This window comes from Stigmatopora nigra, chromosome 9 (genome assembly GCF_051989575.1).
Source record: "Stigmatopora nigra isolate UIUO_SnigA chromosome 9, RoL_Snig_1.1, whole genome shotgun sequence".
NCBI lineage: Eukaryota > Metazoa > Chordata > Actinopteri > Syngnathiformes > Syngnathidae > Stigmatopora > Stigmatopora nigra.
Window position 1 is genome coordinate 3,306,691 of NC_135516.1, and position 20,150 is coordinate 3,326,840.

The 20,150-nt window shown below is 36.2% G+C and overlaps 1 protein-coding gene across 1 annotated transcript in view; it reads left to right on the forward strand.

Moving 5' to 3' along the window:
* The window catches only part of brinp2 (bone morphogenetic protein/retinoic acid inducible neural-specific 2), an 87,120-nt gene extending 67,569 nt beyond the window's left edge, over window positions 1-19,551 (forward strand). The window contains exons 6-9 of the mRNA XM_077724363.1: window positions 5,311-5,547; window positions 12,211-12,433; window positions 14,692-14,998; window positions 15,805-19,551. Coding sequence (XP_077580489.1) covers window positions 5,311-5,547; window positions 12,211-12,433; window positions 14,692-14,998; window positions 15,805-16,626 — 1,589 coding nt within the window. The 3' untranslated portion in view covers window positions 16,627-19,551. The remainder of the gene's footprint in view (window positions 1-5,310; window positions 5,548-12,210; window positions 12,434-14,691; window positions 14,999-15,804) is intronic.
* Window positions 19,552-20,150: the final 599 nt, after the last annotated feature.

Sequence of the window (20,150 nt, forward strand, 5' to 3'; positions counted from 1 at the left end):
GCTTTATTCGGTAGAAAAAACGAGTTTGGTTGTGCTTTATTCGGTAGAAAAAACGAGTTTGGTTGTGCTTTATTCGGTATAAAAACTGAGTTTGGTTGTGCTTTATTCAGGAGAAAAAATGAGCTTGGTTGTGCTTTATTCAGGAGAAAAACCCAGTATGGTTTTGCTTTATTTAGGAGAAAAACTGAGTTTGGTTGTGCTTTATTCGGGAGGAAAACTGAGTTTGGTTGTGCTTCATTTTCATAACGTAAGTTACTTTTTGATCAATCATCCTCAAACTCATTAAAGTCTTCATCTTTGGTATCTGACATGAAGATTTTGCCAAGTGGGCAAATTTGGGTTCACAGAGAAACAGGTGGCTGAGATGCTATGGTCCAAGGGAATCGAGTTGGACCACAATAGAATTCAAACCTGCCAATCTCTACCCAAGACAAGCAAAATTCAGAAAGCAGGTATAATGCTAAAGTTTACAAACAGAAAATATAAAATCAGCCTACTGAAACCAGGAAGGAAATAAACGACTTCATAAATGTGCACCGCTAAACACAATTATAGCCAGTGAAGCAAAACAATTCAAAAAACAAAAATACAAGAGAAAAACAATCACATGATCTGAGTGTTGTTTATCCTTTAAAATGTTTAAAAATAATGACTGAAAAAAATATGCATTTATAAATATATTTTTTCACAGTTTTTCATACATATTGTATACAAAATTGCTACCTTAAATACCTTTATCTTTTTAAATGGTTGATAGTGGCTAGTATTAAACATTATAGAATAAGTTATTCTAAATAAATGATTAAAAGCTTCTCTACTCACGAAGAATCCTAGTTAGAAAACAAATTCTGGAACCATTTCACGTTGTTAGTAGTGACACTAGCAGTCTGTACATACGTAGCTATAATAGAAGGAAGGATATTATGTATTAACCTAGTAAGCACGCATCGAAAAGCAGAGTTGTGTTCTCATTAATATGCAGCAACTGCCGAAGAAGCCACTGACCAAAATTCTTTACGGGCTAAAATATAAAGAAAGATCACAAGTACAAATATTCAGAAACTTTATTCAAAATTGATCTTGGATCATGTTAATTTCATGCACCGCCTGTGAGATTATTTTTCTAGTTTTGGAAATATACGGATCTGTCTATTTAAGTTCCCACGATTTTATTTAACAAATATCATGTACAAACCAAGTTTTAAGTCAGAAGGCCTGCCTGTAGATACGTGAGACAGGATTTACTCGAGGCGCAGATCTAGGTTTGGGTATAAACTAGTTACTAGTGCTATTCACTGTCATACAGCTAACATCCTGCCTAAAAGTAGTGATCCAGGTATGGGGGGGCTTTGTCTGAGTTGTGACCAAAAACCAAATGCTTTCTTTGTTAGTGTTCACGCATTCTTCCGTAGAAATGGGAACCCTTCCCTATGGAAAACAAAGTTTTAACAAATCAGACTAGGGCTAGAATGTTAAATGCAATTCTATGCATTCCTCAATTCCTTGGTATCAAACCGTCCTCAAACCTAGTAATGTTACAACCATTATGTAAAAAAAAAAGAAAAAAGTAGACAGACATTACACATCAATGTAACTAATAACTAAGAAAATGGTTTTGTATTGCATATCTTACTTATACAGGTGTTTGCAGTGTTTAAAGTAGTAACAGAAGTTAACTTAGTGTTAGAGAATTCTGGAAATACAGAATCAAAGTTGCAAGAAAGAGAACACCCAGCGAGATCCCGATGTCACCCTGCCAGATTTGCAATTGCATAAGTACACTCAATTTTGTAGCTATAAACACTCACGTACACACACACACACACACACACACACACACGCACGCACTACAGCGCACCTGCCGTGGCATAGAACGGGGGGAACTAATTATGTCTCCCATGCAAACCATTGAAGGTGCAAGTACCAAAGAACAGACAACCTTATTCATTGCAATGCACTGCAGGGTTGCCTGTTAACAAAAAAAAAAATAGCTAATTACCAGACATAGAAACAAACATATCGGATCATTGATGACACCACAAAAAAACACATCTTAAAGTCTCTTTTTTTGGCTTCCAGAAGACAATGATACATTTTTGGGATCAGACAGTGACTTATTATTTGAGTAATTCAATTGTGCAGGTATGGCAGGTCAAATTTGCATTTTGGATAATCCTGTTAACACACTTGTGAGAATTCGAGTAAGGAAACAGTTTCTGTTGAGCAAGCCTGCTGCTCATGATCACTCTAGCACTCGATCAAGAATGCCCAATTGACTTCAGAATTGGGGTGTGTTTACAGGAAGATGCTGGAACAGCATTTTGCTTGGATTGCGTTACGGATTTGCCTTGCTTTTATACAGAGGGAACATGAACAACTAAGACATAATCTTTTCATTCATTTTCTGTGAATACATCACAAAATATTGCACGTCATTTTGGGTATATGAAGTGATCAATAATCGCGTTCTTCTTTTCTTTTGTGTCCTGTAAAATTTGGTCGTGTTTCTTTACACTTATAACAGAAGCTTGAATTTTATGTTGTCGGAGGAGAAGCATTTATCCTTATTAGGGTCGCGAAGGGTGCTGGAGCCTCTCCTAGCCGACTCCAGGGCAGAGTCGGGGGACACCCTGAATCGGTAGCCAGCTTATCGTGGGGCACTAGGAGACGGACAACCATGCACATTCACACCCATACCTAGGGGCAATTTAGAGTGTCCAGTTAGTCGACCATGCATGTTTTTGGAATGTGGGAGGATACCGGAGTACTCGGAAGAAACCTACGCACCACCTTACATCCCTTAGCTGCTCAATATGGAAGTACCTTGGTCATTGCGGAAGTTTCGAGGTGATAGTGTTGCTACTCCTAAATTCTTGAATTATTTCCCTTCGCTCATCAGAAAAGCTACTTCACTCTCTATTCAAAAACTCATTTTAAAGCCCATTTTCATTTCTTGGCTCTGAACACAGAAGCTACTCTTGTTTTACTGTTTGTTTTATTTGGCTCTTTGTTTTTATTTTATTTGCCTGTTTCTTTTTGTTCTACGTACAGTTATTTTATTGTCTTAGTGTATGGATTTTTCTTGATTGTTTCTTTTATGTCTGGATTTTGTGTACATTTATGCTTGTTTTTATTAAACTATTGTTTAAGTGCTATATAAAATTGGGTTGAAACATTTTCCCCAGTGGGTATTTACTTGAAATAGTCCTGAGGTGTGTGTGTTTGTATTTTTTTTAAATGAAGTGTAACGCAATGCAATAATTGTACTTTACCGACCAGACAATTTTATCCATCAGCTTTTCAAGTAAAAAATGTCCTCACTGAGAGACTGAGCTGAGGCCGATGTTGTCAAGGAAGTAGGTGCTTTAGATGATTGATAATCACAGATGCCCATTGTCGTTCATCAAATCGATCTAGGGTCATGCAAACGCAAATCTGTAGTGCATTTTCTACCTGTTTTCATTTGGTTGAAGTGTCCTTGTTTGTATAAAGATAAACTTAGTCATTAGTAGAGAATCTTTTAGTCATTCCGTCATGTAGAAGAAAGTGTCCAAACTAAATTTCAACTTTTGAAGGGCATAAAGTTAATCAGAAAAACATAAATGGGCACATTTGCCATTTGTATTTATAATAGAGTTTTAGAAAAGTGGAAATGTATATCCCATAATTACAAACTCAACGTATGGCCTTACAATCTCACACAAAAGATATAGGTGACCTGGTTTTACTGTCAGAACTCAAAGATCTATTTTTCAAAACTGAGGATGAGTATAGTACTGAGTGCGGTAAGGTGAGCTAGGGAGTAAAATAACCCACTCCCTGTATCTAGGTAACTAGACTAGTTTTGCTATGTGACTACGAATTCATCAAGATTCTTTTCTATCATGTTTTCTTCAAGAGAAGCACACGAGATAAAAATAAGTGCATGTTTTATTTAAAAAAAACAACTCAAATTCCATCATGATGTTGATCATTTTGTAACATATAAATTCAGCCCATGGCTATATGGTAATAAAGTGGGTCAATTTAACCCCTCTAGAGCACAGATAAAAGATTTTGTCTGTCTAACAATTAAAATACTATTTAACCTGATGTTACTCTCAGAGATTGGTGTATTTGGTAGTTGTTGAATAGTATAAAATATAGCATGCCTTGAACTTGCTAGTAAAATACGCTGGGTCTCAACACCCCATGATGTGATGGGCAAGCAGCCATTGATGTCAAGGGTGGAAAGGTCATCAGATCCGTGGCAAAAGAAAGAAATATTGTCAATTCACAATGGGGGAAATACATCGAGAAAGGGAACACAAGGAATATTAAAACAGTAGGATACAGTGGGACAGCAGAAGCAAAGAGAGTATTCACAGAGGAAGCGTGCAGACCAGTTCCATTGTGGTATTACTCCACAGAAATGATGTGAACTTGCATTAGTATTGTAGGAAAAACATCATTCCTTGTGAAAATCCAAGTTACGAAATCCCCTCACACGTACCTCAATCTATATCTCATCTCATTTTCTGAACCGCTTTATTTCTTATTAGGGTTACTGGGGGTGCTGGAGCTTATCCCAGCTGACTCCTGGATTTGAACCCAGGACCCCAGAGCTGTGAGGCTCACCACTGGCTCCATTGGGCCGCCTCTCAATCTATATTTCTTTCTATATTAAAACAATGAAAGTCAGCAGTCTGAGATACATTGTAGAGGAATCAGTGAGGTTTCACTGATTAGCATAGTGGGAGATGTATTTCTTTAATTTGAGTCAAAAGTAACGAATACAAATACTAAAAAAAAAGGCATGTAACGCATTCGAAGCATTTTTAGAATTATTTTTGTTGAATTTGACTGTGCATCTTCAAATCAGAAATTATATTCAGTTCACAGCTTCACCTGCCGTGGGGCTAAATTGCCAAATATTATTAGAGCAAAGAAGTTGCTGTTCTAAGAAATCAATGAAGCTGAACATCCAGATGGTAAACTGAAAATTAATCAAAACAGTAACTTTCAAAACTGTCAAATTGTGTCAGAGTTGCCCAAAATAGTATATCAATTCCCAATGCATTTTTCTCCGTGTATTTTGAAATAGCCCAATGGCAGGCTAATTAAAAAGTATATTTGAAAATGTTTATTTATTGAATCCTTAATGGGCATCGTATGTAAAGCAATAATTTCTAGCTAATTCACAAATATGCTATCTAAATAGATTTGTTTTTTTGTGAATGGTTGATAACCCCCAACCCCATTGATTAATAATTCATATTTGGCACAAGTAGAATGAACTTTAAAAATCATTTCATTGTATTATTCATTTAGGTCTGCAAGATGTACTGCCAGAGTTTCTCCGTGGGCGATTTGTGGAAGCAGCTCTCAGCTATGTGGCATGTAACTCAGAGGGAGAGTTACTTTGTCGTAACAACGACTGCTGGTGCCGATGTTCTCCTCGCTTTCCAGAATGCAACTGTCCCTTTGCTGATATCAAAGTCATGGAGGATAATTTGGAAAAAAGCAAAGCAGCCTGGAAGAGTTTAAACCAAGATTTCATTGACTCAGGTATGAGCATAAGATCTTGTGATGATATATATCTGTTCTCATTAGTATGCTTGAAAAACATTCAGTGGCACCTCTACTCACGAAACTAATGGGTTCTAATTGGTTTCGTACTTTGGATATTTCATAAGTAGAAGCAGAGTTTACTTTGAGTTTACATAATTTGTTCTATGATCTTTAATACTACCCCATAAACCATTTAAAAATGATCAAAGTAAACCAGTTTTGTATAAAATATGCAATATAAAAAAACAGAATATAATATGTATTTAATCATTAAGATAAATGAAAACTGCAGACATTTCCCAGTGAGGTGAGTTCGTAAGTGGGTAGGTGGGGGCAAAAAGGCAAACGTTTGGCAGCTCAGTAAAAATATGTACAAAGACAAGTAAACTCACAACATAGAAACTTAAAATTATGATACACACACTCAGAAAGACTCAAGAAACAACTCGGTAATGAACAAGTGTCAAAGGCATACAAATCAGGAAACACCACAGGCCCAAGCTGATCAGCCATGCACCTGGATAAAGTGCCCCCAAAGAACGCTTTTGGTCAGACAGTCATGGTCATACTCCGGCCGTGACTGCTTTCCCGACCAGGACTGCCTTGAGCGACCGGTTTTCTGGTCGAGCTGGTGCCATTCTAAATTGCCTATAGGCAATGAGTGCGAGTGTGCATGGTTGGGCTCTAGCAGCTCCCGCGACCCTAATGAGGATAATGTGGTTCAGAAAATGATGTGTGTGTGTGTGTGTGTGTGTATATATATATATATATATATATATATATATATATATATATATATATATATATATATATATATATATATATATATATATATATATATATATATATATATATATATATATATATATATATATATATATATATATATATATATATATATATATATATATATATATATATATATATATATATATATATATATACACATACATATGCATATACATATACATATACACATATATATATATATATATATATATATATATATATATATATATATATATATATATATATATATATATATCTATATATATATATATATATATATATATATACACACACACACACACATCATTTTCTGAACCACATTATCCTTATTAGGGTCGCGGGGGGTGCTAGAGCCCATCCAAGCTGACTCCGGGCCACTGTGTGTGTGTGTGTTTGTTTGTTTGTGTGTTACAGTCCCATTGGTTGTGAATGATACTGTAGCTGTTAGCGCTTCAGTTTCCAACACGAATGAACATTTCTATGCATGTGTCTGACCACACATAATGTGAATCACCACTGCTGCACATGTGCCAAAAAGACAGGCTGGCGCTGTTTCAGACAGCAGCCTATTAAATGAATTGTATCATGTCTACTAGAGTAACCTTGGCAGCCCTAGTGTGTTCTGCTCCTTTATATTCTTCTGCTGTTTATAGTACAAGTCATTGCAACAAGAAAACCACTATTAGAAACATTTGTGCTGCTTAGTCATATTTTTCATCTTGTGCAACCAGGGATTTTTCTCTTTTAACACCCCCAAAAAATTTGAATGTATAATATTGTATTTTTATATTTTCATACAGATTATAGAGCTATGACAGCAATTCATACTGACAGCAAAAATTGTCTTGTGGTATACTGAGCCAAACTGAAAGAGGCCATTTGAGTTCACAATCTTGTTGTTTTAAAATGGATTTCCACCAAGCTGGGATATTTATCACATGGTGAGAAGGGCTCAGGTGTGTGATATAATGGTGGTAATGATGCTGAACAATACTGCTCTTTTAGTAAATTGGAAAGTGAAGCCAAATTACCATTTTTCTTTTTCATTTGCTTTCACGCAGGGTTACTGTTTACAACTTGAAAGATATAGACATGACTTAATTGGACGTACGTTTTTGGTAGATTCATCTGTTAATGGTGGGTAGGCTGTGCATTCTGTTTGACTCAATGGGATTCAGATACACCATTTATAGGGAATTGTTATGCGAGTCACATTATAGTAGCAGAAATTGTTTTCCTTTGTTATTTGACTCTTTTTGACAGCATCTGAATGTTTTTTTGCATATTAAATCATTTAAAAAGTGTATTGAGCAACTACTAAACAGAGAAAGAAAATGTAATTTAACATTTCAACTTGTTAAATTTTCCATTTATGTCATATGTTTAGTAAGGAGATTAACTTTGCAGTGTTTTCCCACATTTGCTCAAAATATTGCAGTTAATTATATGCGTCTCAACCCAGAAAGGCAAATATTCTGTTCACCCGGAGGCATGTATTCAGGGAATTATGAAACTTTTATTAAATTTGAAGAACAAGTCTAGTGGAATTTCGAAATACACACAAGTAACAAGTTCAAATGAAAAATGAATGGTAGGGGTTGGGGGTGGACTAATGCTGTGTGATTTTCAGAGTTTTATCATAACCAAACTTGGAGGCATTTTGCATATACTATGTGAAAGTTTTGGTAGCAGATAATTCCATTTGTTGCCCTTTTGTGTTAGTCAGGTCTAAGTATTTACTTTGATTTGGTTTTCAAATATAACTATTATGAATTATCTATAAAAAAAATAAAAACCTTAAGGTCGAACTAGCTAGGCTTTTCTGTGTAACTAGTTTGGTCACTCAATATGTTGATTTGCTGCAATTTACACTCATAAACCTCTGTAATACCTTGACATACGAGTCCCCCGACATACGAGGAATTTGAAATACGGATACAATTCCGAACAAATATTTGCTTTGAGATACGAGCATATAAGACAGCCAAGTAGCCGAGACGCGAGAGGCTAATGATTCTTTCTCGCCGCATCTCCCTCGTGTAAAGATCTCTACGAGCACTGGGTCCAAAGCAAGCCGGCGCAAGGAAGGATAGTGGGAAGAAAAGGTGTATGAGGACAATTGATATTAAGCACGAAATAATCGAAAAACATTAGTGTACCGTGACTGAGCTGGCTCACTAATACGTATGGAGAAGCAAGAAGTTTGCCTCGAACGGCGTGGTCGAATTCATTAACCTCTGTACCGGGGTTATTGAACAAGAAGGTTTAAATTTAGTGTAACGCAAGATAAAAACTTTTTTAATGTTAAATTTAAAGTTTGCTATGTTATGAGCGCATCTGTCAAGTCTCTCTCTCCCATCAGTGAACTCTGCGTTGTATTTAATAATGTCTCATTTTATTATTAAAAATCATAACCACTGATTATTTGTTACTCTGTTAGTAGAGGGTGAATTACAACCAATAAAAATATATTTTTCCATCGTAATTTCTTTTTTTTTTTTTTTTTTTTGGTGTTCTTTCCAGAGGGTCTGAACGAATTAATTTGTATTTAGTTCATTTCTATGGGAAAACTCCTACCCGGAACTTATTAAGCTTGAATCTCAAGGTATGACTGTATTCCAAAAGCGAAAATGTAATAGTCATTGTGGATATAAAGATGATAATTGTAAGAGAAAATACAGTACTTTCATAAATTGATATATTTAGTTCATATTTTTCAAGTAATATACTTTGGATATTCCAATGCTCCTATAAGGTAACACATGTATCGTTAAAAAAATATATATTAACAATAAATAAAATCCAACCTTGCTAAAGAGTGGAGAGGTCTTGGCAGCTAAGGATAAGAAGAGTGAAGGATTAGAGAATTGGAGGATAACACCAATTGATAGAAGTGTATGTTTTTCCCTTAGAGGTTCATATGTCAACACACGCTGATATACTATAGTGAAAAGCTTTACATAATATAAGGTACCCACACTGCTGTCTGTTGCTGTGTTCACTCATCTCTCTTGTTTGTTTCACTTATGCTCCATCCACTCTCTAACCGCTATGCATTCAGGTTTGTTTTGTATCAAGCATTGCCTCCTTTAATGCAATACAGGAGACATTCCTGCTCGCAGAGGCAATGGGGATATTTGATGCTGATGGATTTGTAACGCAGAGAAATTAAGTATCAAAGGGTTCATTTTGTAGGTTTTGTTGCCATAACAACTAGTACACTGAATGTTCTGAGAAGCTGGCATTATTTGGATCTTGAGGCTTTCTTTGCCATGTCTTTTTGGGTCATTAATGTCTAACACTGGACATGTTCCAAGAAGAAAATCATAAAACTTGTCACGGGTTCATGATGGTTAATGGCTGCAAAACGATAGATGGTATATGCTCAGTAAGGTTACTTTTTAAGATGTGCAATTTTAGACCTTGATAATCCACAAGCATGTTTTAAAGTTTTAGAATTAAACAGAAAATATAAAGTACAGATAAAGAATAGCTTTTGTACGGCATGTGACAGGCTGTAGTTTTCGCGGTTATGTGTAACAATTTAATTTGTTGGTAACATAAAAATTATTATTGGTATTTTCTTCATAAAGACCTTATTTTGGCATTTTCGCTAAAGCATTTATTTGATTATTTTTTCTTCAAAAGGTGTTTTGTTGTTCATATTCTTTGCTTGGGAAGTTCCTGAATTTGTTGGCAATGATTGCATCACCTATTCCCTGTCGCGCTGGTAATAGCTGAGGTAAAGTAATAAACTAACATTATTATTATTATTTACAAAAACATTAAGGATTAAGTTAGAAGAAGAATTAAGTGAAGTAAATAGAGTAGCTCTTGAACTTTTAGGGGACTGTAAATAAGTAGGTGACATGATTGGCAAAGGAGTGTGTTGCTATGAACTCTCACTCATCTTAGCAGTGGGTTTCCAGCTGCTGTTTGGCTGGACAGCACCTTCCTCTATTGCCAAGTGTCAATATCATCCTCTGGAGAATCAATTAGAACATAGAGCCTATCAAATGTCACCACGGCATGTGTGTCCTTATTGCAAGTGCATGTGTGTGTTAGCAGCTGCAGAGTTTAGAAAACCGCGTTAATGAGGTACTCATTAATGAGCCAACATTGAGATATTATTTCTCATTCATTACGAACCGTTTTATCCTCACTCAGGTCGCAGGGGTGCTGGAGCCTATCCCAGCTGACTATGGGCCAGTGTTCAGGCTGCTTTGCCAATAGTGCATTGCTGACTGCTGAATGGTAAGCAGACTATTTAAGTAGTGATCAGCGATAGCGGTTTTACCCAGACTACTCGAGACAATAGATTTTTTTCTGCCTGTTTTTCTGTTTTCTTTTTTCTCCGCCAAGGGATGGCTAAAGTGGAATCCTTATCGGAGAAGCCTGCCTTTGTAAACACTAATATTGCAAAGCAGTCCAGAGTGCTGATTTTGTGCTGGATTTGATAGTTTTTGTAGTTTTGTTTTGTTTACATCTGCATTTAAGTTGAACTCGGGTTGCATGAGTAAAATATCTATGGATTTCAGACGTCAAGAGAAAGGTTTTACCTATTAGCCAATTGCTTATGAGCTAATGCTTCATCTTTTAACCAAAAACTTGAGAAGTTTTTTTTAATCACATTTTGTATGGGGATTATTGTCTCACCATAAACATTGAAAAGCATTCATTTGTTAATTTTCCGTACTGCTTATCCTCATGAGGGTTGTGGGGAGTGCTGGACATCGCTGCTAAACGAGGAAAGATTACAGCCTGCACTGGCTACCAGCCAATGGCTGGAAACATGTTGACAAACATCCATTAACACTCACAATAAAATCTGAGCGTGCCTTTATTTTGGATTTGGGAGAAAACTAGTACCCGAAGCGAACACACATTGGCACGGCGAGAACATGAAAATTCCATAGAGTAAGGATGGTGAATCAACTTTACTCAACTTAACGACTCTCCGTCTTGAGACTAGGATCACATGATCTTCATCACATCTTAAGTTATCAAAGTAATCCTTTCAGGGCCATAATTTATAGCTCATAATGCATGTTTGCATTTCTGCTATGTAATCATAATAATAAGTAGTTGTGCTTCTTTAGCATATTTGAAATTAGATCAGTAAATGCAGTTAAAAGTGAATCTACAGAAGTCTTGCTAAAATGTGCAATTGGTACAATGAAGAGCAAGCATGTGAATGTAGTAATTGTCAGGAATCGGAAAAGCACAATGCACACATGGTCAAGGAGTGTGTTTAAGTAGCAGTTGAGCTGTATAATAATCCATTAGCATGATACAGCAAATTGATTCATTAATTTTTCAATGAGAAACCTCGAAGAGTGTTCTTTTGCTTTGTTATGAAAGCCGCAGGATTCAAATAGAGAAAATGCAGAGACTTCCTGCCTGAAAATACTGGTAATTGACTAATAACAAATTAGGTTTGTTTAATATGGACATTCGACGAAGAGACCGTCAAGAGTCAAATTTCCCGTTTAACTATAACGTAAACATGACGGGTGGCACATTGAAAGGGCTTTGTATGTCATGAAGCTGGCAGCTTCCTCGACAGCTCTGTTCCCTCTTTGTTTTCTGCACCATCTTTCCCAGCTGGCATCACCGTAAATGGAATCCATGTGCTGCCACACTTGCCGGAAGACATCCCAAATCCAATCTTGTTTTCTATCACGATCACATCGGAATTATGGTCACAAAGGAAAATATATGATTACTGAAGCTATTATCACAGGCACTACAGAGAAAACTACCAAATATGATACCTTGTTTTTTATGAATAATTGGAGAAAAATAGCAATCATCATCCGTATCATTGAGAAGTAATACTTCCTTTTATTTTCTCGTTGTCTCTTGTTGCAGATGAATTCAAATCCTTCCTGAAACGCTTGCCCACTGACCAATTCTTGAATGTTTCAATGATTGCCAAGTACTGGTCAGCTGACGTATCACTCCAGAAGCGATATGCTCATTTAGAGTCCAGCACAGCCTTGATCCTCGGCAAAGCTCAGAAGATCATAAGGAAATTGTTCACTTTGAGTAAACGATGTCCAAAACAATCTCAAATCAGTCTCCCCCGAGAAAGGTAAGCCTTCTATACATTAACATTTAAGAATTGAATACTAACGAATATGTTTGACGTCTTATGAAACGGTGATCATGACAAAATAATTGAACTGGAAATGTATTTTCCATGTGTAACTAAGTGGAAGGAAAATACACCATGCCACCCAATCGTATTTTCCAAAACCCTCCTCTTAAGAGTACGATTGTGGAAAACTGATCATGATAAGATGTCATTATTTGATTTAAAATGCTGAGCTATACATGTGATGTAGCAGAGATATGATAGAAGGAGCAACCACATTTTCTCACAGTTTATGTATTTAACTGTTATCCATAAAAAGGGTTTGAATAAAACATTGAAAGCTGCAAATCTGCCAAATGTTAGATTTGTAATTAATATTCAATACATTGCATTACTTGAGCTTTTTTTTGAATACCAAAACAATATTTAGGTAAAATATTAAATGGGCCCCACGCTCAATCAGATTCTGTGCAACTAATACTGGGAACTTCACGAATCATGGCTTTGTAGTTATTTAGTGTTGACAATAGTAAAGATGCTATGTCAAGAATTATTGAAAAAAGCTAACTGACTGATATTCATTGAGGCTTATGATTGATATCTGATGTTCAATATTTATCACTCATTCTACATTTGCATGGAATCCTTACTGGTGTGCTGGAGGCCAGAGCAAGTCATTGTGTCAAGAAAAGCAAATAAGCATTAGAAAGAGTCAAAAGAAGATGAGCTAAGACGAAATGAGAAAAGACAGAATTCTCCAGAATGTGGAAGACAGACGAAGGGTATAGTTATAGGCTGTGAAAGGAGCCACTCTATATGTGGTAATCTCTAATCAAGTCTTTTCCTGCACAGACATTCTGGCCCTTGTTTACAGAGAACTTTAATTTCCCGACAGTCATTTGCCACTACCAATCACTCCGTCTCCTTTCGCTTATCTCTTGCCTCTTGTCTTTCCCCCTCCTCCCACTCTCACCTTTGTTTCCGCCTTTGTCTCAGACCATCACTCAGTCTAAATCTTGCTCACATAAACAGCCACCAAAAGTTCCATATTCTCTATTTTCTCTTTTGTCACTTATTTCTGTGTATTCATAGAGACCTCGGGTGATGGAATTGTTGTAGGTTCCCGTCAATGCTGTTTGCAATTTGCAGAATTTAGTCTGGGGTTAGAAATGCTACAAAGCCAGTTTTATAACTGATCCCCTTGCAATCCATTGTACCGCAAAAAAATGAATTTCCATCTGCAGTCAAACAGCAAACATGCCTCAAAGGAAAACATAGCCAGTTGGGAGCCGGTTCTAGTTCAAATTTGCAGTACATAAAAGCTCATATCGTGTGGAAATGTTTTGACAATGGGAAAACAGGTTAAACATAAGACCCATAAATGCACAGTATTTAACATGAAATAGTAACCATTTTGTATTGTTATTTACAAAACCTACAATAATTTCTTTGTAGAAATGGGCAATGTATTCAGACCAACAAATTTTAGTCTGAGAAGCACGAAGGCAGAATGAACAATTGTATCATGTACCTTATTTGACTGGGCTGACCTGCATTAAATACTAACTTGTGAAACTTATCTGACTTGCAATTACCAAAGTTTTTTCAGACATCGAAGCCAAGACAAATTATGAAAGAAGGTGCAAATAAAGTAGCCATAATCTTCGTCCCAGAGAAATCTGAAATTCACTCTATCTCATCTGTAAACCTCATATGGACTAGCAGAAAATTAAATGGACCTTTTGCAAAAGCCTCACTGAGTTGTAGTTACTAAGCTGACACGCTTTTTTGACGGCACAGTGATTGTAGGCAGACGTACACCATATTGTTTTAGGTGATTTATTTTGTTGAGGCAAAAAGGTTTACAATATGCAGTGGCGGTTATATTGAAATTGTTGCAGCCTATCAAGGAAAAAGCCTACACTTAATTTTATTGTCAATCTTACCTTAATACAGTCCTTCTCAATTATTTTCTGTTGAAAACCAAAATATATAAAAATATTTTTCTATAAAATTCTAGTGACCCGGTGGGTGAGTTTTATGGAAGTTAAAAATCTCCAAAACATCAAATGAATCAACCCTAACCCTTAACTACAGTCTCTATAATTGGACAATCACTGTTCAGATTTTATGAAAAATGTATTTTAAAAAATGAAAACAAAAATGAAGGAATTGAAATGGATTGTTCCGATATAGCTTACCGAATGTCACTGTTCTGTGTCTTTGCCAAGAAAATGTGTTTGATCTTTTTGCAGGCCGATTTCCTTTTGGTTGAGCAAGTCTCAGTCATTCCTCTACTGCAATGACCATGGGGTACTGGGATATTTCTCTGAAGAAGTTAAGAGTTGCAGCTGCCCTTTAGAACAGCCAAGTTGTCAGGGTGCCATTCCCTGTGTTGTTGGTTCCTCGTTCACCTCATGCTCTGCCTGTGCTGCTGACAATGTAACACGTTGTGGATCCTGTCACCATGGCAATCTCCTTCACCTTGGTTCTTGTCGACCAAGCGTCGCAACATCCCTGGACCACTATCTCAACTTCGATCTCGACATTCCAGATGCTGAAGTATCTAAAGCTTTTTGAACATTTCAGTGGTTCTCAACCTTGAGTGGTCATAGATATTAATATTAATGAATTACTGAAGCCCACATATTAACATTTTCATTCATTCCTTTTCCGAACCACTTCATCCTCACTAGGGTTGCTGAAGCCTATCCCAGCTGAATTTGGGGCAGAGGTGGAGGACACCCTAAATCGAAGTTGAAGCCCTACAGTTTTGGCCGTCAAATGGCTTAGCATCAATGTTGTTCTTTTGTCACTGTGGCACTCAATGCTCATTAATTAAACAAGTTGGAGGAATCGATAACAGACTCTTTGTTTGGTTTGACAACAACCACTGACCTTTGAAGAATAAAGACATTTCAAAGATTCAACCAATCAGAGAAAAGTGACTGCGTATGAAATTTGAACATGTCCCCCTGGGGGTTAGGGTGCGTAGGTTTAAAGGGTATACTCTACTAGAATATTTTTAAATGATTTTAATATTGGGCTTTATGATAGTTACCAAAGTATCGAGTAGGTATCAAGTGAAGACGCACAGACATTCAGATGTACATTAACACTGCCATTTAGAGGGAATTGAAAGGGTGCCTGACCCAGTATAAAAAGGAAAGACAAAAAAATTCACATTACCAATAAAATTTGGGACATGGGGCTAATAATTGTTCAGACCCCTTCAAAAACAATAGTTTATGTCTGGTAGAAAGTCTGTACATTCACTCTTGGTCTACGTCTGGGTTTGAGAACCATTGTCTATGTAAAATGATTGTCCTTTCATTTACCTGTAAAAGTAACTGTTGTCATTTTTGTAGGTGAAGTACCTACTTCAACAGCTTGACAGCAGAATTGAGGTCCATGCCATTTACATTAGCAATGACGTCCGTCTGGGAAGTTGGTTCAATCCTGCTTGGAGAAAGAGGATGCTGCTTACCCTCAAGAGTAATAAAAATAAGTCCAATCTTATCCACATGTTGATGGGTATGACTTTCCAGATATGCTTAACTAAGAATTCAACACTGGAACCTGTGCCGGCAATTTACGTTAACCCTTTTGGGGGAAGTCACTCGGAGAGCTGGTTCATGCCTGTAAACCAGCCTGACTTCCCCATCTGGGAGAGAACTCGACTGGACGCTGTGACTACTGCACAATGTTACAACTGGACATTAACCCTTGGTAACACATGGAAATCCTTTTTTGAAACCGTACACATCTACCTGCGAAGCCGCATTGTCACAGATGATCCTACAGTTAATGAAACGCTCTTTTATGAGCCATTAGAGATGGATGAACAGACTTCCAACCTGGGGTACATGAAGATCAATACTATCAAAGTTTTTGGTTACAGCATGCACTTTGACCCCGAGGGTATTAAGGATTTGATACTCCAGCTCGACTATCCATATACACAGGGTACACAAGATTCTGCCTTTTTGATGTTATTGGAAATGAGGGACCGCGTTAACAGACTGGCACCACCAGCTCCACAGCCGCTTGACCTGTTTTCTTGCCTTCTGCGGCACCGACTCAAGCTGTCAGCTGGTGAAGTGATGCGCATCAAGGAAGCCCTTCAGATCTTCAACTCAAAACTCCCCAATGCCCCTCCTGAACCCGAGTTAGCTCAGCTCTGCAGCTAACTGGATTAGCACTCCATAAATACCTGAAATGTCCGCTGAAATGAGATTAAGGAACAATATAGGCTTAAGGAACATTTCTCTCAGTAAACCTTGGCTCCTTTCTGGATCAATATTTTACAAGACTGACCAATGGAAATGACAAAATCTCTTGCTGTTTCTTCAAGTGTCATTATTATTATGAACATATTGACTATTTGAGGCCATAATTTAAGGAATGTTTAGAACTATTGGAGAACATGAAGCTCTGCTCAAGTGCTCAACTGAACTTGCCCACAGGCTTAGTTTTGCTATAACTGCCTTTCTTTTTGCAAACTGGATAACATCTGGGGGATTCATCAAGGTACCAATGACCCTGTCTTGCAAAGAGAAATGTGATTAAACGTGTATAGAGGAAGTCTTGAAGGATCACCCTTAAATAGAGAAAGATTGTCCTTTTATAATTCTTCTTTGGTTACAGAAAAATCTAGAGACGAAAATAATAGAGACAATTAAATGTGCTTTGACTGATGTTATGCTTCAATTTTGATAACCCCAAAGTTGCTTCGATCATTGAATATTTCTTTTCAATCACTCCCTTCATTTCTTTTCTTATGTTTGATAATTTATTTATGCTAAAAATCTGATGAGTCTATTAGTGTTATCTCTGTACTTGGTGGTGTGTCTTAACCAAAAAAAAGTTGAACACATTGGCAAAGCAAAGAGCAAAATAGCTTAGATGTTTCTTTTTTTGTTGATTTGTTTGAGATAAAACCTGAAGGAAATTCTGAAGTGATTCTAAAAATAAAGATTTGCGGTATAGTGCTGTAAATAACGCACCATCTAACTTGAGATGTGAAGATATGTACATTGCTTTTTAAATATCTAACTGCAAAGACCAAAAAAAAAAGACAGAAATGTTTATTACAATTCATGCCTTATATGGAGTCAGTGTTGTGAGAAGCACATTGAGCTTTGGTGTTTCATTTACTGGCAGGTGATATATCGCTGTTAAGATTTCAAAATTTTCTAAAAAAAAAAAAAGAAAAAAAAAACATTCTTCACAAAATGTAGCTTTTCCATGTAAATGCGGGTCACAATACAACATTTGCTTCAGAGTGGTGATGTGAAACTGTTTACAGTCCTCACCAGTACATAACGCAATGTAATTATTCAGCAAAGTCCCTCTCGGTCCAACTGGTAGTGGTGGGAAAGTAAGTTTTGTTCTTTTGTTTTGTTATTTTAAATGTGAGATTGCTCAGTTCTGTTAATATATAATTCTTTTTTTTTAAGTAAATCATAATAAAAATACTACTTACCCCACTGTTGCCATACATTTATCCATATTAGAACCCAGCTATACTCCTACCCAACACACTACAGTCATGTCAAGTTAGAGGAAATAATTTTAATTTTAATTTATAAAAAAAATACATAAATAGATTAATAAAACATAGAAGACAAGAGATGTAATGTGCAAAACAGACATAATTTGAGAAAGCAAACAGGCTATAGTAGGAAACTAAAGATGTGCCTCAAAACATTCAAATATGATCAATAAATCTTTATGTAACTTATCATTTGCAGAGGCAAAGGGAAGGATGCTGGTTTGAGTTGCATGCAAGTGTTTTGTTGCTATTTTCTACTCCTTACTTGCAATTTAGTAATTTATGCAACCTTGGAACTGATTCCGTTAGTTGAGGTTGCCAGATACTGTATTTCTCGCCTCGTACGTGACGGCTCGTTTACAGTGTATTTAGCAGTTTTTCCTGGCAGTCTCATGAAACCGAGCTTGCCGAGGAACCTAAATGTACTGTTGTTCTCAAATTGTTAACAGATGCCAGAATGAGCATGTTTTGCTGTTATCATGCAGAAATACATGTAATTCAGTTTAATCTAAAATATGAATAAGTTCATGACCTTCCATTCATTCATCATTACAGTACTGCCAATTTGAGATGCTCTCATTAGCTGATATGGTGAATATTTCAAAATATTTAACCATACTGTTGACATTTTAATTGATTGTAAAAGTGTGGACCCATTACTATCCATGAGCAGAAAATGTTTGTTTTTCAAGGTTTCTGAAGGGCAGTGATAGTGTGACTCTATCAACTGCAAAAAAACACCCTTTTGTAGGATTGTTGATATTATTTGATTTTGTATTTTATACAACCCTGAGGACATCTAAACAGATATTTTTTCTACAGTGAATGTTTGAGCTAATATTTTGAGATAAGTGATACATTTTTATTTCTTAGCCGTTTTTCTTCACTGTGGGATTTTTTTTTCATTTGAATTACAATACACGTACACCGAATTAATAATAATAATAATAATAATAGTAATCATAATTTCTGTTAATGTTCATATTGTTGGAAGTTTAGTTTGTTAATCCAAATTATACAACATTTCTAGTAAAGAAAAACAATCATATTCTAATTAGTGCCACAATTGATAAAATTGGTAGTTAAAAAGAAATGGTGACCTGAAAGAAGACTGACGGAAGTATGAAGCAGAAGTATGCTGTAACATTTGGCATCATTATGGATATGGACAGCTGAGGCAGCTGGGATTTTCACAGTCTTATCACCGCTTGTGTTCCCTTACATTATCCAAAAACATTTTCTGTCTAGTCCTCCGTCTGTCAGGATTCTTGGAGCCAAGCACACTCCCATTTTTTTTCTCCTTCTAATATCAATGTTTTCATTTTCATGACTTCATGTTTTCCACCCCCTGCCAATCGCTTATCTCATTGGTCCTCGGTAAACCAACTGTAACGTTTCATCTCCGTCCGTCTCTTGGCTCTACCCCAACACCGACAGCCCAGGGGGGTTTCTATTTCACTTTTTTTTTAGCTTCTTTAATAATGTTACAACATGACACTGATGTCTTATTGCCCAAACAAATTCTCTTGTTATATTATTACAATAAATGTTATTACTTCCACTGGTGAGATTTTTTTTAATGGATTAAATGTTTCAATGTTGATAATATGGAACATTTTATGTTCATCATAGCTTTTTTTAGGGTGTTTGTGGGTGGTCTAACTTATTTACTAACATTCTTTTAAATTAATGAAGATTTAACATAAAACGCTAAACTATAAAAAGTGATACAAAATACCCATTATATAGAACTGGACACTAAATACTCTTGTAACTACATTGTATGTTGTTTATACTTTGGCCTTTCACCATTGAGTCAAATAATAAAAAAGTGAATCTTTTATCACCATGGAATTAGCTCTGGGGGGGGGCTTTTTTATTTTATTATCATTCTTTTTTTTTTCCCGTACACAAAATTACCCTAACGTTGTTATATTGCGCACATTCCCTTAAATGCCCAGTTCTTTCATTTTGGTCACAAGATACTCAGCCATTTCACACTTGAAAATGCAAAAAAATACAATCAATACAATTATTTTACCAATTTTGTCAAACGCAGCTGGGTATGATGACAATTAGGCTTTTGTTGAGTCAATGATAATGACAAAGCCTAGGTCCGATTATTATTATTAAATGAACACTAATATAGTCTACAATGTA